Raw genomic sequence first — 19758 nt, 5'->3', positions numbered from 1 at the left:
TGGTCCCAGCCACACACTCAACGACCCGCACTGAGTCAGAACCAAACACCACACACCATCACAACAATCACCACGCACAGCGACGGTCACTTGCCCACTCGGTCACTTGCCCACTCGGTCTCTTGCCCACTCGGTCTCTCACCCACAGCCAGAGAGAACCACATACAGGCGGCACACCCAACACCACAGCCCTTCAAGCAGCAACCCAGGGAATCAAACACCCACCTCCCACCAGCCTACACATGTGTGTATGTCTGTCTTTAATTCTTCAAAGCTAGAGCTGCATCCTCCGATAAACTGTTTATAATGTAAGAAGTAAGCAACCTTGAGTCTTTGTCCTTGTGTCTGGAATGCTCTTCCCCCTCCTTCAACTCTGGATGCAATGTCTCCTTCCATTAGGCTTACCAGGACCACAGGAGTTAAAACTGTAATCTGTCCCCACCCCCATGTTCCGTACGCTGCTCTACTTCTTTTTCTGCAGCGTTGATCACCGTGTAATGTGCTTTATAAAGCAGCCATGCACCACAGAGCGATGTTTCGGCCAATGACGGGCCACGTTTATAACGGTGGTCCTATAAGATCATAATCCTGCATTTTTACACTACCTTTTTCTATGGTTAGACACACAAATACTTACCATTGCATTGCAGTTGGCTACGGTGTTCAGAACAGTAATGTGCTGCATAGGTTTGTAGCCTAAGAGCAAAAGGCTGTACCATACAGCCTAGGTGTGCGGTAGGCTATGCCATCTAGGTTTGTGTAAGTGCCCTCTATGGCGGGGGTCCCCAACCCCAGGCCACAGACCAGGACTGGTCTTTGGCCTGTTAGGAACTGGGCCACACAGCAGGAGATGAGCGGCAGGTGAAGAAGCATTACTGCCTGAGTTCTGCCTCCAGTCAGATCAGCGGCAGCGTTAGATTCTCACAGGAACATGAACCCTACTGTGAACTGCACCCACGAGGGATCTAGGTTGTGCACTCCTTATGAGAATCTAATGCCTGATGATCCGTCACTGTCGCCCATCACCCCTAGATGAGACTGTTTAGTTGCAGGAAAACAAGCTCAGGGGTCCCACTGATTCTACATTACGGTAAGTTGTAAAATTATTTCATTATATGTTACAATGTAATAATAGAAATAGAGTGCACAATAAATGTATTGCACTTAAATCATTCTGAAACCATCTGCCCCCGAACCCCTGTGTGTGATAAAAATTGTCTTCCATGAAACTGGTTCCTGGTGCCAAAAAAGTTGGGGATCACTGCTCTATGGTGTCCAAACATGGACAAAATTGCCTAAGGACATGTTTCCCCACCCCACCCTCCCACCAGCCCTCCCTTCCCGCACCCCAGCTGCAGCCCTGATCCCTGGCAGGACCAGCCACTGACTCTGTGTGTGGGTAGCTCCACCTCTGCCTCACACTTGGTGAGGGTTGCTTGGGAGTTAGCAGTGTCAGAAAGGGCATGGAACTGAGTGTACAGGTGGGAAATTAACTGGGTTCAGGTTACTAACTCAGTACTGACCAACCACAGCAAGGAGCTGATTTAGGAATCAGAAAACCCAGATCCTAGTACTGGTTCAGCCACTGATTTTTGTTACAATGTTAGCCACTGCCCAATTTTGTAATATTTGGATAGGAATGTGAGTAAAAGTTTGTGTCCCACTCTTGTTGCCACCAGAACGGAGGGATCCTGACAAATTCAGGAGCCATCAGAGGAGGGAGCCCAGTGGAGAAGGGGATCAAGAGGGAGATTGGGGCCTTTGAGGAAGCTAGAAGGAACTGGATTGCTTGCCTATGTCTGGAATGCTCTTGAGGGCAGAATTTGATAACCATCTTCAGATACTTCAACTACTGTCTCACCGAAGCTTCCACTCCTGACCTCTTGTTTCCTTCCAGCCCTCCAGCCCCCATCTGAATTGGGTGTTCACTAGGCTAGGGGCAGAGGGTGGGAACAGCAGTAGAACCTATGTTGTATTTTCCTCTGTCCCTGTCTTCGCCCTGCTCAGTACCTGAGAAAATGAGAGGAGCAGGGACTCCTCTTTGGAGCCGGCCAGGCACCCTCCCCACCCACTCAGCATGGAAATAAAGGAAAAGCTGAGTTATTTCAAGGGAAATTCCAGGCACCTAGCTAGCCCTGAGAAGTAGGTGAGCAACTTCATAAGAAAGAAGGCAAAAGTAGCCTAAAACGATAACCAAGGAAGTTAGAGTCTCAGAAAGTTTGGTTCCCTTTAGAAACTAAAGATAATACCTTACCATATTTTCCTGAGTTGCTTTTCACAAGCCCAGAACCACACCAAATGATCTGCTGGCACGTAGACCTCAGACAGGGGGAGATGAGGACTGAACTCTGACCACCTGTTCACGCTCATGGGTCAGAGCTAACATCCTTTTCTGCTAATACCAAATTTTTAGACAAAGTTTTGCCTCCTTTACCAAATGAAAATCAGAAAATCTTTGTGAATTCACCTGTGACCTGTGCCCCATCCACCTTGAGATGTCCACCTTTTAAGTCAAACCAATGTATAGCCTCCATGGATTAATTTATGGCTTATGACTTTGCTTGTAACCTCTGCCGTTAGAAAGTCTTGCCTGTAAGCTGTCTGGGAGTTCTGGTTTAAAGCATGAGCTGCCAGATTCTCCTTCCTTGGCACCCTGCAATAAATGCCTCACTTTCTCTGACTGCAATCCCCATGGCAGTGTTTGGCTTTGCTCCGCTGGGTGTGCGGACACAAATTCAGTTTAGTAACAAAGCCAGAAAAGAACATGCTATTGAATCTGGAAAAACAATTCCAAGAAAGTATGATGCAGAGAGTTAGATGTCCTGGCCACCCCCTTCTTTTTTAAAAAAGAGATTGGAGATCTCATTCTGTCATTCAGGCTGGAGCGTGGTGGTGTAATCACAGCTCAATGCAACCTCGAGTTCCTGGGCTCAGTTGATCCTCCCACCTCAGCCTCCTAAAGCTCTGGGATTATAGGTGTGAGCCACTGTGCCTGGTTAACTCCCTTTTGATACATGAAGACAAGAGTGTTTTAAAGTAACTTGCCCAAAGTCTTCTCATTGAGTAAAGATGGAGCTAACGCCGGTGACCAGACTATGGCACCCAGTCCAGTGAATTGCTAATTCTGTTCTAGATGAGGGGCCAGCACCTTGGCTCTCCCTTAGATGTTCTGGGAGAGTGTGTGAGATCATAGCAATAAATGGCTATGGGCTTACTGGCCAGACTCAGCATATCTGCCTCTTACAGTTCCCAAAATATACTTGCTCTTAGAGGCCAAATTAATGTATGTTCTAATCCATGCATCACCCACAAGAGGGAGCACTGAATACCTTCAGGGTGTCTGCTGAGTGTGCTGCCCACAGCGATGCCAGTGGGTACTAAGAGCCAATGTTAGTGCTGTCGAGTAGCTGGCAGGCTGACAGGATGGCATGGTTTTCCAGCCACTCCCCAAAACACTTCTGCATTGGCAACATTGGGAGTGAGTGATTACTGGGCAGTGAGACAGTGGGGAGGGTAGAAGCCTAGCAAGAGGCTGGCCCTGCTGATGAGAACAGAGCCTATCTAGTCTAGTGCCAGGGAGCTGAAGTGGAGAGAGACTTTGAAGTGGGGGCCTTCTTATGTGGCTTCAGGCTGTGCTTCCCCACAGGCAGGCGAGACTTCCCACAGGGGCCCTGGGGTACCCTGCTCCCCAGCACACCCAGAGAGGGGTCAACTAGTCTTCTGTGCCCACATGCCCTCGTGGCTCTCCCTCCCCCATAGTCCTTTGGCCTACTGGCTTCGCACCTTCATGTGGTGCCTTGTACTCCACCTCAACTCTCTCCTGGGTTGCCCTGGGGGAAACCTAGCCCTGCACAGGTAGAGGAGCCTAAGGCCCATTGTGGCCTTAGGAAACACAATCAAAGTAGGAATATAATTCAGCCAAGGGGAGGAGGAAGTGACATCAGAAAAGGCATCACTGGTGGGTGCAGTGGCTCACACCTAGAATCCCAGCATTTTGGGGGCTGAGGCAGGCGGATCACTTGAGGTCGGGAGTTCAAGACCAGCCCGGCCAACGTGATGAAATCCTGTCTCTACTAAAAATACAAAAATTAGCTGGGTGTGGTGGTGTATGCCTATAATCCCAACTACTCCGGAGGCTGAGGCATGAGAATCACCTGAACCCAGGAGGTGGAAGTTGCGGTGAGCCGAGATCGAGCCACTGTACTCCAGCCTGGGTGACAGAGTGAGACTCTGTCTCAAAAAAAAAAAAAAAAAAAAGCCATCACTGCTGGGTGTAGTGGATCATGCCTGTAATACCAGCAACAGGAGGATCTTTTGAGCCCAGTAGTTCAAGGCCAGCATGGCCAACATAGCAAGATCCCTAGGCCCTATTTCTAAAAAAAAAAAAAAAAAAAAAAATTATTAGTCAGATTTTTTGGCATGTGCCTGTAATCCCAGCTACTTGGGAGGCCAAGGAGAGAGGATTGCTTGAGCTCAGGAGTTTGAGGCTCAGTGAGCTAAGATGGCATCACTGCACTCCAGCCTGAGCAACCCTATGTCTTAACATAATAATAATAATGTTTTAAAAGAAAAATAAAAGACATCACTAAAGAAGTCTTTGGGCTGAATGTTGAAGAGGGGCTTGGGGAATAAGAGAAGCATTCTAGACTGAGGAGATGGCAAGTGAGAAGATGTGAAGAGCATGGTGACTTCCCAGGCTAGCAGAACCCACGTGGCTGGAGCAGAGGGCCAGGGGAATGACCATGCGTGAGCGCAGACAGGGGCCAGGGACTAGACTGTGAAGGGTGTTTGTATTAGCCTGTTTTTACACTGCTGATAAAGACATACCTGAGACTGGGAAATTTACAAAAGAAAGAGGTTTATTGGGCTTACAGTTCCATGTGGCTGGGGAGGCCTCACAATGATGGCAGAAGGTGAAAGGCACATCTCATATGGCAGCAGACAAGAGAAGAGGGCTTGTGCAGGGAAACTCCCCTTTATTTTATTTATTTATTTATTTATTTATTTATTTAGAGACGGTGTCTCCCTCTGCTGTCACCCAGGCTGGAGTGCAGTGGCACAGTCTAAGCTCACTGCAACCTCTGCCTCCCAGGTTCAAGCAATTCTCCCGCCTCAGCCTACTGAGTAGCTGGGATTATAGGCACGTGGTGCCACAGCCCGGTTAATTTTTGTATTTTTAGTAGAGATGGGGTTTCACCATATTGGTCAGGTTGGCCCTTTTTAAATCATCAGATCTTATGAGACTTATTCACTGTCACACGAACAGCACAGGAAAGACCCACTCCCATGATTCAACCACCTCCCACTGGGTCCCTCCCACAACACATGGGAATTCAAGATGAGATTTGGGTGGGGACACAGCCAAACCATATCATTTTGCACCTGCCCCCTCCTAAATCTCTGTACTCACATTTCAAAACCAAACATGCCTTCCCAACAGTCCCCCAAGTCTTAACTCATTTCAGCATTAACTCAGAAGTCCACAGTCCAAAATCTCATCTGAGACAAGGCAAGTCCCTTCCACTTATGAGCCTGTAAAATCAAAAGCAGGTTAGTTATTTCCTAGATACAATGGGGATACAGGCATTGGGTAAATACAGCCATTTCAAATGGGAGAAATTGGCCAAAACAAAGGGTCTACAGGCCCCATGCAAGTCTGAAATCCAGCAGTGCAGTCAAATATTAGAGCTCCAAAATGATCTCCTTTGACTCCATGTCTTGCATCCAGGTCATGCTGATGCAAGAGGTAGGTTCCCATAGTCTTAGGCAGCTCCACCCCTGTGGCTCTGCAGGGTACAGCCCCTCTCCTGGCTGCCTTCACTTGCTGGTGTTGAGCATCTGTGGCTTTTCCTGGTGCATAGTGCAAGCTGTCAGTGGATCTACTATTCTGGGGTCTGACCCTCTTCTCACAGCTCCGCTAGGCAATGTCCCAGTAGGGACTCTATGTGGGGACTCCCACCCTACATTCCCCTTCTACACTGCCCTAGCAGAAGTTCTCCATGAGGACCCTGCCCCTGCAGCAAACTTCTGCCTGGGTATCCAGGTGTTTCCATACATCTTCTGAAATGTAGGCAGAGGTTCCCAAACCTCAATTCTTGACTTCTCTGCACTTGCAGGCTCAACACCACCTGGAAGTTGCCAAGGACTGAGATTGTGCCCTCTGAAACCATGGCCCAAGCTCTACGTTGTCCCCTTTCAGTCCCAGCTGGAGTGGTTGAGATGCAGGGCACCAAGTCCCTAGGCTGCACACAGCATGGAGACCCTGGGCCCGGCCCATGAAACCACTTTTTCCTCCTAGGCCTCTGGGCCTGTGGTGAGAGGGGCTGCCGTAAAGACCTCTGACATGCCCTGGAGACATTTTCCCCACTATCTTGGGGATTAACATTTGGCTCCTCATTACTTATGCAAATCTCCATAGCTAGCTTGGATTTTCTTTTCTATCACATTATCAGGCTGCAAATTTTCTGAACTTTTATGCTCTGCTTCCCTTATAGAACTGAATATCTTTAACAGCACCTAAGTCACCTCTTGAATGCTTTGCTACTTAGAGATTTCTTCCACCAGATACCCTAAATCATCTCTTTCAAGTTCAAAGTTCCACACATCTCTAGGGCAGGGGCAAAATGCTATCAGTTTCTTTGTTAAAACATAACAAGAGTCACCTTTGCTCCAGTTCCCAACAAGTTCCTCATCTCCATCTGAGACCACCTCGGCCTGGACCTTATTGTTCATATCACTATCAGCATTTTTGTCAAAGTCATTCAGCAAGTTTCTAGGAACTTCCAAACTTTCCCACATTTTCCTGTCTTCTTCTGAGCCCTCCAAACTGTTCCAACCTCTGTTACCCAGTTCCAAAGTCACTTCCACATTTTGGGGTAACTTTTCAGTGGTGCCTCACTCTACTGGTACCAACTTTTGAGTGTGGACGGGGCCAGGGTCTAGACTGTGAAGGGTGTTTGTATTAGTCTGTTTTTACGCTGCTGATAAAGACATACCTGAGACTGGGAAATTTACAAAAGAAAGAGGTTTATTGGACTTACAGTTCCATGTGACTGGGGAGGCCTCACAACCATGCTAGAAGGTGAAAGGCATGTATCACGTGGTGACAGATGAGAGAAGAGAGCTTGTGCAGGGAAACTCCCCTTTTTAAAGCCATCAGATCTTGTGAGACTTATTCACTATCACAAGAATAGCACCGGAAAGACCTTCTTCCACGATTCAACTACCTCCCACCAGTTCCCTCCTACAACACATGGGAATTCAATATAATATTTGGGTGGGGACACAGCCAAACCATATCAGCGTTAGAGCCAAAGTCAGGAGCTAGGGAGCTGGGGTCAAGGGAATGGGACCCAGCAGGGGGCTTTACACAAGAGACTTGCAGGATCAGCTTGGGGCCTTGAAAAGAGCACACATGATGGTGGGGAGCTGTATTCTTTAGGGAGTCAGCTGTTGGTGGGGAGAGTCACCAGAAAATGCTATTGCACAGTCCTAGTGAGAAAGGTGAATATGAGCCAGGCATGGTGGTGTGGACCTGTGGTCCCAGCTCCTCAGGAGGCCAGAGCAGGAGGATCGCTTGAGCCTAGGAGTTAGAGGCCAGCCTGGGCAACACAGGAAGACCCCATCTCTAAAAAAAAAATAATAACAAAAGAAGTTAGACATGAAGCAAGTTGAGAGTAGAAGGAGGGGAGGAAGGAGGAGTTCCTTCAGAACATGAAAGCCCAGAGAAGCCCAGTGATTGTCTTTAGTTCATACAGCTGGTGGCAGAGCCTGGACTTAAACTTACATTAACACTAGAATCAGGTGACCAATCTGCCGTCTAGAGACTGCTTTCACATACATTCCCAACCCCCTCAGCACACACACACACAGACTGTTTTATAGAGGAGGGGAAGCTGAGGACCCGAGAGGTCAGTCTCTATTTGGTTGGCAAATTGAAACAGAAAATGGCAGCAGTTGACCAGAGGCTAAGCGAGGACAAATCGGTTCAGTAAGCATTTGCTGAGCACCCACCACATGCTCTGAACTATGTCTTCAAGGACCTCCGAGTGTGAAAGGGAAGCAAACATATACAGAAAAACTCCAAACAAGGCAGACAGACGTGTGTTAGAATGGGCGATGGACAAGGATCCACAGGAAGCCAGAGGAGGGTATGGTTTCAGCTGAAATTCCACAGGCTTGTGGAATCTAGGGCAGGAGGCTGAATGGTGGAATGAGGCTTGGAGGAGGGAAAGGGGTTCCATGGACGACACTTGATTTTGCGGCAGGGCCTGGCCTGGAGCCCAGGTCTTTCTGCCTCTTCTGCTTCTTGGTCCCTCAGGGATACTTGGGCTGGGTCCAGTTGACAGACAGATGCCGGTGCTGAAGACAGAGTCTCAGCATTCCTGGGTCCTTCACTTGGCACAAGCCTGGGAACAAGTAGACACGGTGTGGCCTGCCTGAGGGTGGGGTCAGGGACAGAGGGGCAAGGAGCTGAGGAGGTGGCACTATGGGAAGAGCCACTTCTGTCCAGGTTACTGGGAGCTTCTGTGGCTCATGGTAGTCCAATGATGTGACTCCAGGTGACTTTTGTCACCATTTTCTATTAGGCCATGTTTCCTGCCCCATTGCTGGTTTTAGTGGGCTAAGTAATACGCTTGTGTGTAAGATTTTTTTTTTTTGAGACAGAGTCTCACTCTTGTCTCCCAGGCTGGAGTGCAATGGCACAATCTTGGCTCACCGCAACCTCCACCTCTCAGGCTCAAGCGATTCTCCTGCCTCAGCCTCCTGAGTAGCTGGGACTACAGGCATGCACCACTATGCCTGGCTAATTTCTGTATTTTCAGTAGAGATGGGATTTCGCCATGTTGGCCAGGCTGGTCTCAAACTCCCGACCTGAAGTGATCCACCCATCTTGGCCTCCCAAAGTGCTGGAATTACAGGCTTGGGCCACTGTGCCCAGCCTGAAGTATAAGATTGAAGAGATGGATTCCCCACAGTATTCACACATTTCCTTACCATGGGCTAGTCACTTAAAATGGCCATGCTAATACTTGTTTTATGGAACAGTGGTGACTGTCACATCTGCCTGCAGACTATGGATAAAAGCAACATTATAAAAATGTATGTTCAAGCCTGGGCAAGATAGTGAGACCTTATCTCTTAAAATAAATAAATAAATAAATAATAGCAAAATGTGGCCGGGCGCAGTGGCTCATGCCTGTAATCCCAGCACTTTGGGAGGCTGAGGCGGGTGGATGACGAGGTCAGGAGATTGAGACTATCCTGGCTAACACGGTGAAACCCCTTTTCTACTAAAAATACAAAAAATTAGCTGGGCGTGGTGGTGGGCGCCTGTAGTCCCAGCTACTGGGGAGGCTAAGGCAGGAGAATGGCATGAACCCGGGAGGCGGAGCTTGCAGTGAGCCAAGATGGCGCCGCTGCACTCCAGCCTGGGCGACAGAGCAAGACTCTGTCAAAAAAAAAAAAAAAAAAAAAAAAAAAAAAAAAAAAAGCAGGATGTGGTGGCATGCATCTGTAGTCCCAGCTACTCAGGAGGCTGAGATAGGAGGATCACTTGAGCTCAGGAGGTTGAGGCTGCAGCAAGCTGTGGTCACACCACTGTACTCCAGCCTGGGTGAGGGTGATACCCTGTCTCTAACAAAAATGTATGTTCATTATTGGGAGTCTATCCCTGAGCACAGCTAAAATTTTGTAGCACTCGTAGAATTGCATCATCAGTTCTACAGAAGTTGAGCCCTAGGTGAGTTGGCAATTGAGAAAAATTCCTGAAAAGAGAGGAAAGACTGAAAGTGGTCTAGTATTTCCTAGACTGCACTTTACTTCACATGACAGTGTGCTGCAGGGTGAAGGGGAAGGGCTAAGGACTCAGATCAAACTTCAGCCTGTCACTTTCCCTCATTCAACACATATTTAGGACCTGTATCATGTTCTAGGAAATTACTAGCTATGTGACTTAGGTAGACAGCTCCATTGAACTTTATTTTTCTCATCTGGAAAACTAAAAATAGTATGTATATACCTCATGGGTCTATTGTAAAAATTAAATGAAATGTGTCTGTTGTAAATAATGTATTAGAACATCAGCTCTGTGTCTGAGCAGTGTAGGGCACTTAGGGATCCTGAGTTTTCACCCCTGACTGGTCTCACTTACTTCCTGGCAAGACTGGGCAGTCCTGACCCACTTGGTCTAGGGTACTGGATTGGCACCTGGCTTGTTCTGTCTGCTGCAGAACTCATCCAGGCATTCAGCACTCCTACCAGCTGGGGTAGAGAACACAATGGAAGCAGAAACAGCTTCTCCCAAGGCTGACCTGGTGCAGTCTGCGCTGGTTAGGCAAGGGGAACAGAAGCCACTCAAGTATCTAGTGGTTGATCAAACTCCTGCTGTTTGCCTCAGAGCCTTCCTTCCACCCAGCCTTAACTGCTGTTGTCTAAGGTCTATTCACATGTCCTGTATGCAGAGCCAAATAGGTGAAGATTGGTTGCTCTTTGTCATTGAAGAAACCAATGCTCCCCTTCTCCTGTTGAAGGAATCAGCCTTCCCCAGTATTATCTGGGCTCACTGGGCCCTTCTGTGCAGGACTTCTTTTGAATGATTGCAGGTATCCTGCCTTTCTGGCCCATGGCTCACAAGCTCACCACTAGTCCTCATCACCAGCAGCCAAAACTGCAACTGACCTGATTCAGCAGAAAAGAAATGAATGTATTAAAAGGATATTGGGAGAACCAGGGAGCCAGGCCTGAGGCAAAGCTTCCAGGAACCACACCTAAGGTGAACTGCAGAAGCTGTTGGATGAGAATGCTGCAGCTGCCCCCGAGTTCTTGCTGCTGCTGTTTGTGCACTGCTAGGAGCCCACCTCCGGGTGACTGCTGCAGCCCCCACCCCGCGTGCTGCTGCAGCACCCACCCTGCATGCTGCTGCCGCCCCAGGAGAACACAGCTGTCACGCAAGGCATGTCAGATGCATGTGCCGCCATGTTCCCTTGAAAAGTACATGCCTGTATATGCTTTTTCCTCATATTTGTTACCTGCAACTCAAAGTCAGGTGTCCCTGACTGGTGAACTCCATACCACAGGCTTCTAATACAAGTTTTCTAGCTTTCATCTTAGAAAAGCAGGACACCTGTAATCCTAGCATTTTTGGAGGCCGAGGTGGGAGGATCACTTGTGTCCCAAGACCAACCTGGGCAACATAGCGAGACCCCCATCTATCTAAAAAAAAAAAAAAAAAAGGGCCGGGCACGGTGGCTCATGCCTGTAATCCCAGCACTTCAGGAGGCCGAGGTGGGCAGATCATGACGTCAGGAGATCGAGACCATCCTGGCTAACACGGTGAAACCTGGTCTCTACTAAAACTACAAAAAATTAGCCGGACATGGTGGTGGGCGCCTGTAGTCCTAGCTACTCAGGAGGCTGAGGCAGGAGAATGTGTGAACCTGGGAGGTGGAGTTTGCAGTGAGCAGAGATTGTGCCACTGGACTCCAGCCTGGGTGAGAGGGAGAGAGAGAGAGAGAGAGAGAGAGAGAGAGAGAGAGAGACAGACAGACAGACAGACAGACAGATGGGAGGGAGGGAGGGAAGAAGGAAGGAAGGAAGGAAGGAAGGAAGGAAGGAAGGAAGGAAGGAAGGAAGGAAGGAAAGAAGGAAGGAAGGAAGGAAAGAAAAGAAAAGAAAAAGAAAAAAGAAAGAAAAGAAAAGCAGCGTTCCTAAAGTGGGAAGATTTGCAAGCATTAGACCATGTGTCAGAAATAGAAAAAATATATACAGAAAATGTCCACTTTGTACTCTGGCCTCAGGCTCTCATCGTCTTCCCAGTCCCATCTCCTCCCACCTGATGGACCCACGCCCAGGGCCCTGTGTTAAGGCTTGGCCTGAGATGTTTCGCATGGGGGCCTGAGCCATAAGAGAAGTGCAAGGAATTCAGATGGGCACCTCAGGACAGTGAGCAACAAGGGGGTGCTGCCTGGGCTTGGGAACCCCAGAGGGGGTTAAGGGAAGAGTAGCAGGGTGATGATTAGCTACAGTCATAAAATGGGAGATCTAGGATGGCCTTGGGGAACATCTAGTGGGCGTCAGGCATCCAAATGCCTGCAGAGAGGGGCCAGGCAGGTCAGACATAGGGGATGATGGGGCCTGTGGGGATGCCCCTTTAGGCATTACATTCAAAAACCTAAGTCTACTGTGCAGAGGTGATAGGAATGATACAAGTGGTTGTTGTTGGGGGGCTGATCGGCTACAAAGGGGCATGAAGAAACTTTGTACAGGTGATGCAAGTGTTCTGTATGTTGCTTTGGGTAGGGTTACATCGTGTATACCTTCATCAAAGAAATAACTTAGATTTGTGCTTTTTACCATGAAGTATACCTCAATTTTAAAACTTGGGGCAAATTCATAAAGCCTGTCTGTAAACTGATCTGGCTCTTGGGCTAGCCATTTGCAAACTTCTGTTGCAATCCGACTTCCAGAGGCGGCCTTGGCTCCTCATACAGGAAAAGCGCGACTGCGGCGTGGTCTGGCTGGCAGCCGCTCACTGCGCGGTCTCCACGCCTGGCAGGTGGCGCGGGGCAGACAGCTGTGCCAACCTAGCATTTCCACCCGCCGGGAGGAGGCGATCCCCTGGGGCCGGCCGGCGTCTCTCTGGCCTGAAAATGAGCGGGTCACCCCAAACGCCAACTCCGAAAGGAGCGGAAGCGGACGGAGCAGCCGGCTCCAGGGAGCGCGGGCCAGGCACGCAGATAAATCACGGACACACACTGCACTGATAGCTCCAGACTGGCGTTGAGTGCCAAATGCCGATACAGACCCGGTCAAGTTCCAGGAAGAGAAATCCGATCCGATGCGCCCGAGGCGGCAGGGAGCACAGCGACACCCACCTGACAGGGGAAGGGGGGCACCCAACCTTGATGGAGCCCCTCCCCGGGCGGGCACTTCGGGCACTTCCCGAAGTCGTACCTGGCCACCCGCCAGCCCGGGTAGGCACCAGCATCAGGAATCGCCTCTCCAAGGGGGAGAAAAGCCAGGCCGCCGCAGTTCGCGGAGCCATAGGGACTGCGGTGGAATTTCAGGCCGGGGTGTGGGACCCCACGCCCTCGCTCTGTCCTCTCCTCCATCCTGAGGCGAGCAGGTGTCTGCAGAGTGCCTCCAAGCCCATCGCAAAGCGGACGTGGCCCCCGTCTCGATGTCGGCGCTGCACGCCGAGAGGGACCCCGGGGTGGTGTTGGGCGCGAGGGCGGCGGCAGGGACGCGCTGCGACCGAGTCCCCGGACCCTGCGACCCGCAGGGACCTTCCGGACGCACGGAGCCCGGCCCTTCAGCCGGCGCCCGCCCTGATTGGCGCCCGAGGCCGGCCTCCTGCCGGCTCACCTGCCACTCCCAGCCAATCGGGGCCACCAGAATTGGGGCTGTCGCCGGGGGGAGGGGAAGATGCTGCCGGCCGGAGGCTGAGCGGCCCTCCCCGCCAAGTTCCCGCCCGGCCCTCTGCAATCCCCAGCGCCAGCCGCCGGCTGCGCGCCCCGCGCCCCCTTCGCGCCGCGTCCAGTGCCCAGCGCGCTTTGATGCTGCAGCTCCGGGCCGGGGCCGCTCCGCTTCTCTGCTCGGTGGGACGCCCCCCGACGGCTCCGTCCTCGCCCCTCGCCCTGCGTCCCTGCTGACCCCGGGAGGTGGGGTCCGGGCCGGGCACAGCCCCGCTGAGGCAGGATGTTCACGTCCAAGTCCAACTCGGTGTCGCCCTCACCGTCTCTGGAGCAGGCCGACTCGGACGCGCTGGACATCAGCACCAAAGTGCAGCTCTACGGCGTGTTGTGGAAGCGGCCTTTCGGGAGGCCGTCCGCCAAGTGGTCCCGGCGGTGAGTGCGCCCCCGCACCCCGAGGGGAACGGCCAGGGAGAGAGCCTGGGCCTCGGCACCCCTCCCGCCCCCTCCAGTCTCCGTCATGCCTCTGCCTTCCTGTGTGACCTTGGCGTCACCCCTTCACTCTACAGTGGCTCCCGCGGGAAAATGTGGACCTTAGTCTGGGACAGGAAAACGGGGATGGGAACCCCTGCCCTGGGGCGGTGGCGAATTCTCTGTGGAATGAACCTGACCCTCGAGTGAGAATGCTGGGTATGGGCAGAAGAGACCCTGGTCCGGGTGGGATCCAGCTAGGTCAGGTCAGGCCAGACTGAGGCGAGGGAGAAACTCCTTCCTCTTCACAACCCCTCACCCAGGCCGCGAGCACCGGGCCCAGAGTGCCTGCCTCCCGCCAACCACCCCCGCTTAGGTGGAGAGGGACCTGGCCCTTCTGAAAGGCTCAGGCCAGGGAGGGAGGAATGATGAGGAAGGGTGCTTGTCCATGGGGAAGTGACCTTGGCAACCCCTCCAACTGTCCCTGGAAATAATTTTTTTTAAAGTGAGCACAGGGAAGAGAGATTCCAGTGCTTCACGCAGAGGAGCTGGAAAGGAGGGAGGCAGCTGGAGTGAGGAAGGGGATAGGTCGGTCCTGACAAGGACTGATCCTTTGAAAGAGGTGGTGGGAAGAGGCAGGGTAGTCCCAGTCATCCTTCAGCGCCAGCTGCCTGGTCCCCAAGTCAGACTCGACTCCCCGGACATCAGTAGCCACTCTCCACTTACAAAGGAGCCTGGGAGGTATTGAGGGAAGAGGGAATTCACAGCCCTGGACTGCAGGAAGCTCCCAACTTCTGGACAGTTTCCACTCTCTAGTCAATTTCAGTTCTGAGAGTCACTACTGGTGTGGCCCGGAGAACGCAGACCGTGTCCAGCCCTTCCCTGGAGGTATGACCCTTCCAGGAAACCAGGGGTATCCAGATGCCCCTTCCCCATCCCACACTACCGGTCTGCCCCTGAGCAGAGGGGGCCTCCAATGTTCCCAGGACCACAGATCATGTGGATGTGGTAGTGGTGGGTGCTGATGTTCTGTTCTGATGAATAATTTAATGTCTCTATAAGACCGCAGAACAAATGGAGCTGTGGACAATATCCCACATTTTACATCTCTGGTTTCATGTTGTTTTGTTACTTCTGACAGTTTTCTCTCTGGGATTTAATAGGATACTGGCTTTTTGAGTTCCTCCAAAGTTGAGCTTATCTCTGACCCCCTAAATGGAGGCTTGGAGCAACATGGAAAGTGTTTGGGGGAGCTTCCAGTGTTGAGCTATGTGAGCTACAGCCCCCGGGGCCAGGAGAGCTGGGGTGGAAAGGCTGTGTGTAGATTCAAGCACAATTAGCAGAATATCTCCCCCCCACTCCCCATCTCTCTTCTGCCTCAGCAGCTCCAGATAGTCAATCTTTCTTTTCTATTGGGTCTGGCTGCTGCTCAGGGTCCTGTCAACCGACACTTCTCTTGCCAGACATTTTCACCTGACTGCATCCCTAGAAAATGCTAGGTGCCCATAACCCCCAGGGTATGTCCCCTGGTCCTCCCCTTCACCACTGCAGGTATATTGGGAACATAGTCTCTGCACCCACAGTTGATTCAAGGGCTGGGAAGTGTCAGGAGTACAGGGCATAGGTCCCCAGCTAAAAGCACAGTGGTGGTGCCAAGGAGGCTTGGAGAGGTTTAGCATTCCCCCCACCCCCGCCCAGAGATTCCATCTTGTACTCCCTCCACTACTGTGGTCCCCACAGCCACCCAAAACTATCCAATCAGAGTCTGAACAGTATGTATGCTCAGCTAATACAACTAAAAGTCAAGTCCTTCAGCCCCCTTCCAAGGAGATTGTTACCTGGGTTCCCTTCCTTTGTAGGAATTCTGGAGCTGCCACTGTGCAAAGACTACCTGGGGCTCAAGAAAGAACTAACATCCCACCTGCCCACTCTAGGCCTCTGTGTTCTCGGTTCTGGGAATACACAACACACACACACACACACACACACACACACACACACACACACACACACACACACACACACACACTATTTAGTCTTGGGTCAGTGACAGAGCCAGCCAGAGAGGGCCTGGGTGTTGGGGAGAATGACGCTCAGCTCAGCCCCCTCTCACTTCCCATCAGGGCCCCCTGGGCCCCAGCTTCCCATTTGTAAAGTAGAGTCTATGGGTTCTAATTAGCAGCCACAGGAAGACTTGGGGACAGCAGCTCAGGGCTGCCACTGCAGAGCCTTGCCATTAGGGCGATCGATGCCCTGGCTGGGGCAGCTAAAGGGAGGGGGCCTGGAAAGGCTCAGTGCTACATTAATAAAGAATGGGCTGGATAGAACTAGCTGTGGCCAGCTGAGTTCTATAAAACCTTTTCCACTCAGAGTCTGTCTTAGGACTTGTGCCTCCAACTTCCACTGCCCAAGCAGCCCTGCCAGCCTGGGGTGGGAAGGTGCCCTTGAGCTGAAGGGTCAATTTCTTTCCTGGGGGCAACAAAAGGGGAAGGGAATCAAAAGCATTAATTAGCAGAGATTAGATAATCTGGGAGAGGTGTCTAGAAGGGAAGGCTGTTGACTGTGTCCTCACCTTGGTCTGTGAGTGGTGGAGATGGAAGTGCCAAGACCTGGCAAAGATCTGGGCAGCGCCAAAACAAAGAGGAAAGGAGTGGGAGGTCTCCGCCTTAGCCAGTGTCACACTGTGAGGGCTTGGCCTAGGCTAATTCTTTCCTGAGACTGAATGCTTTTTCCAGCGTTCTATTCTTCTTCCCAAATCCCTCCTGAACACCTCCCAAGGCCAGAACCCCTGAGGAGGAGGACCCACCCACTTCCTTCCTGCAACAGGAGCATCTATACTCCTCCTCACCCCTCCTTCTCCCCAGGGGCCAGGTAGCCAGGAGGGCCTGAACCCAGCTCCGCAGTTTACTCTTGCAGAACGTTGGTGGGTCCCTGACTCAGGGGAGCTAAGATTCATGGTGTCCACCTGGTGCCAGGGGAGCGAGCCATGGAGACAGTGGCCATGTGTCCCAAATCTCAGGCCACAACCTATGCGGTGTGTAAAGATTATCTGCGCAGATGAGGGTCACCATACCAAAAAGACTCGAGGAGACTTTCTTCCCACAGGGATTTGGAGCCCAGGGTTTTGACTTTGGCTCTCAGCACTGCTTCCCAGAGGTGACACAAATGCTGAGCTTTTTCAGAGCAAAGAGAAGAGCCTATCATGCCAACTTCACCGCACTAAGCTCAGTCTCACCCTAGTGACGCTGGGGTTTGGTCTCACTTTCTGGCACCCCTGGCATTCCCCTCAGCTGGCTGTGTGAGGTATCCCACAAGCACAGTTGTAACATTTCTGCCGTGGAGGGTGCCTGCAGGACCCCCTTTAAAAAATAAACTTCTATTCTTCAAAATTCTACCAGAGTGGCAACATAGGGTGTGGGGAACAGTAGCCAGCAGCGGTTGAGGGACAGGATCTTCTACTGATGTGTGTGGGAAGTTGAGGAGGCTCTTTCAGCATTGATGAAGAAGAAGGACTTGGAGAACAGTGTCTGTGCCTCCAGAAAAAAAAGTAGTGACCAAATTACTTTATTCTGGAGATTTCATAGTGTTTTTCACTCTCTGGCTCCTTGTTCCAGAGCTGTTCCCCCCAAGCCCACTGATAGGAAACTGAGGCACAGAGGCAGGGGGAAGGTGCTTTTCTGAGTCTCCTCAGATTCCTTTACCCATCACCCTCTCCCCTTTCTGTGCTGGTCACATCCAGGTTACAGTGAATGCTTGGGTTAGGGAGATGGGCGCACTCTCTGGATCACACAGCCATAAACGAAATGATACACATCAGGTCAGGCTTCACTGTGGTCATGTGATCATTTACCCAGACCAGGTCTGCCAAAGTTAAGTGAGTTAATTGTGCAAACAAGTGACATTTCTTTCTCACCCACTCCGCAAGGAACTGCACTCAGTGGCTGTTGATGTCCTATTTGAAAATGAGTCTCACCTGTGTGAGGGTCAGACCTCCAGCTTGCAGACAATTCAGCTTCCTTATCCCCAAGTCTTAAAAATAACAAAGTAATTGCTTCTGAGAACAGCTGTGGGTGTGGTAGAAAGTGCATCTAAGGCCGGGTGTGGTGGCTGGTAATTCCAGCACTTTGGGAGGCCAAGCGGGGCGGATCACTTGAGGTCAGGAGTTGGAGACCAGCCTGGCCAACGTGGCGAAACCCTGTCTCTACTAAAAATACAAAGATTAGCCAGGCGTGGTGGTGGGTGCCTGTAATCTCAGCTACTCAGGAGGCTGAGGCAGGAGAATTGCTTGAACCTAGAAGGCGGAGGTTGCAATGAGCCGAAATCAAGCCACTGCAACTCCAGCCTGGGGGACAGAGCGATACTCCGCCAAAAAAAAGAAAAGGAAGTGAATCTAGGCTTAGAGGCAGGTGCTCCAAGTTCTAGCCCCAGCTCTGCCAGTAACCAGCTGCATGATCCAGACTGTGGCATTTCACCCCATTGGCCAGCAGTATCTCATCTATAGAGTGGGAGTGGGATGGGTGAAATAGTGTGCCACAGGTGACCCCAGAGGTGCCTTGAGTCTACTACAAGGGAATGGGGAACAGGGGTCCAGCTCCAAGTCTCCCTGCCCACTTCAAGCAGTACCTCTGCACTGTTATGTTTTCTGGTTTGTTTGTTTGTTTGTTTGTTTGAGACAGAGTCTCCTGTCACCAAGGCTGGAGTGCAGCATCGCGATCTCAGCTCACTGCAACCTCCGCCTCCCAGGTTCAAGGAATTCTCATGTCTCAGCCTCCTGATTAGCTGGGATTACAGGCACCCTCCATCATGCCCGGCTAATTTTTGTATTTTCTAGTAGAGATGGGGTTTCGCCATGTTGGCCAGGCTGGTCTCGAACTCCTAACCTCAGGTGATCTGCCTGCCTCAGCCTCCCAAAGTGCTGGGTTTACAGACATGAGCCACCTGTTACATGTTTTACACCAGCAGTTCCCAACATTTTTGGCACCAGGTGCCATGACTGGTTTCATGGAAGACAATTTTTCCAAGGACAGGGGTGGGTGTGGGGGTGGTTTATTTAGGCATTAGATTCTCATACTGACTGTGCAACCTAGATCCCTTGCCATGCACAGTTTACAGTAGGGTTCATGCTCCTATGAGAATCTAATGCCGCCACTGATCTGACAGGAGGCAGAGCTCAGGCGGTAATGCCAGCCACGGGGAGAAGCTGTAAAAACAGACGAAGCTTCACCTGCTCATCTCCTGCTGTGTGGCTCAGTTCCTAACAGGCCATGGACTGGTACTGGTCCAGGGCCCAGGGGTTGAGGACCCCTGTTTTACACATTATGGTTGTCTTACTGTTGTTGGAATAGTTGGGCTAAGTTTTTTGAGCCCCCTTGGACTTGATAATCTCTCTGAACTCTAATGTGTCATGACTCACGCATTTCACAGATAGGATTCCTGCTGTTCTGCCATCTTAGACTGGATGCCAGATGAGAAGCACCGGCCAGGATGACCTTTTCCTGAGCACAGCAGGCCACCCAGAATGGACACAAGGGACACATACTGGGGGCTGTGTCATTTCCACCTTCCTTCTGCCAGTTCTGAAAAGGATACTTCAGTCCTTCTCCAGCTCCACCCCCTACATAGCCATTCTCAGTATCCAGGAGGCTCAGAGAGGCAGGAGACTGGCTGCTGGGCCTATTCCGGAAGTTTGTGCCTGGGGAAGAGGGGAAGCCAGTCTGGATGTTCGCCTTCCCGGGAAATGTAACTCATGTGTAACCCACACATACACTGGGCTCTTGCTGCCCTCTTGAGAGTGAGATAAATTTGGTCCCAAGACCAAATCCAATATCTAAAGGAAGTCTAAAATCTGTACCAAGGTTTCTGTTAATCCCCAAGA

The 19758-nt window shown here is 51.2% G+C and overlaps 2 protein-coding genes across 17 annotated transcripts in view; one reads left to right on the top strand and one right to left on the bottom strand.

The window, feature by feature from the left end:
• Window positions 1-19758, bottom strand: part of ERH (ERH mRNA splicing and mitosis factor) — an 892055-nt gene that overhangs the window by 91252 nt on the left and 781045 nt on the right. The gene's annotated exons all lie outside the window — the stretch shown is intronic.
• The window catches only part of PLEKHD1 (pleckstrin homology and coiled-coil domain containing D1), a 47364-nt gene continuing 41304 nt past the window's right edge, over window positions 13699-19758 (top strand). The window contains exon 1 of the mRNA XM_050797388.1: window positions 13699-13847. Within this exon, the coding sequence (XP_050653345.1) occupies window positions 13699-13847 (149 nt within the window). The remainder of the gene's footprint in view (window positions 13848-19758) is intronic.

The sequence above is a fragment of the Macaca thibetana genome, chromosome 7 (genome assembly GCF_024542745.1).
Source record: "Macaca thibetana thibetana isolate TM-01 chromosome 7, ASM2454274v1, whole genome shotgun sequence".
NCBI lineage: Eukaryota > Metazoa > Chordata > Mammalia > Primates > Cercopithecidae > Macaca > Macaca thibetana.
The sequence above is the reverse complement of the archived record's forward strand: the minus strand, read 5'-3'. Positions and strand labels throughout refer to the sequence as shown.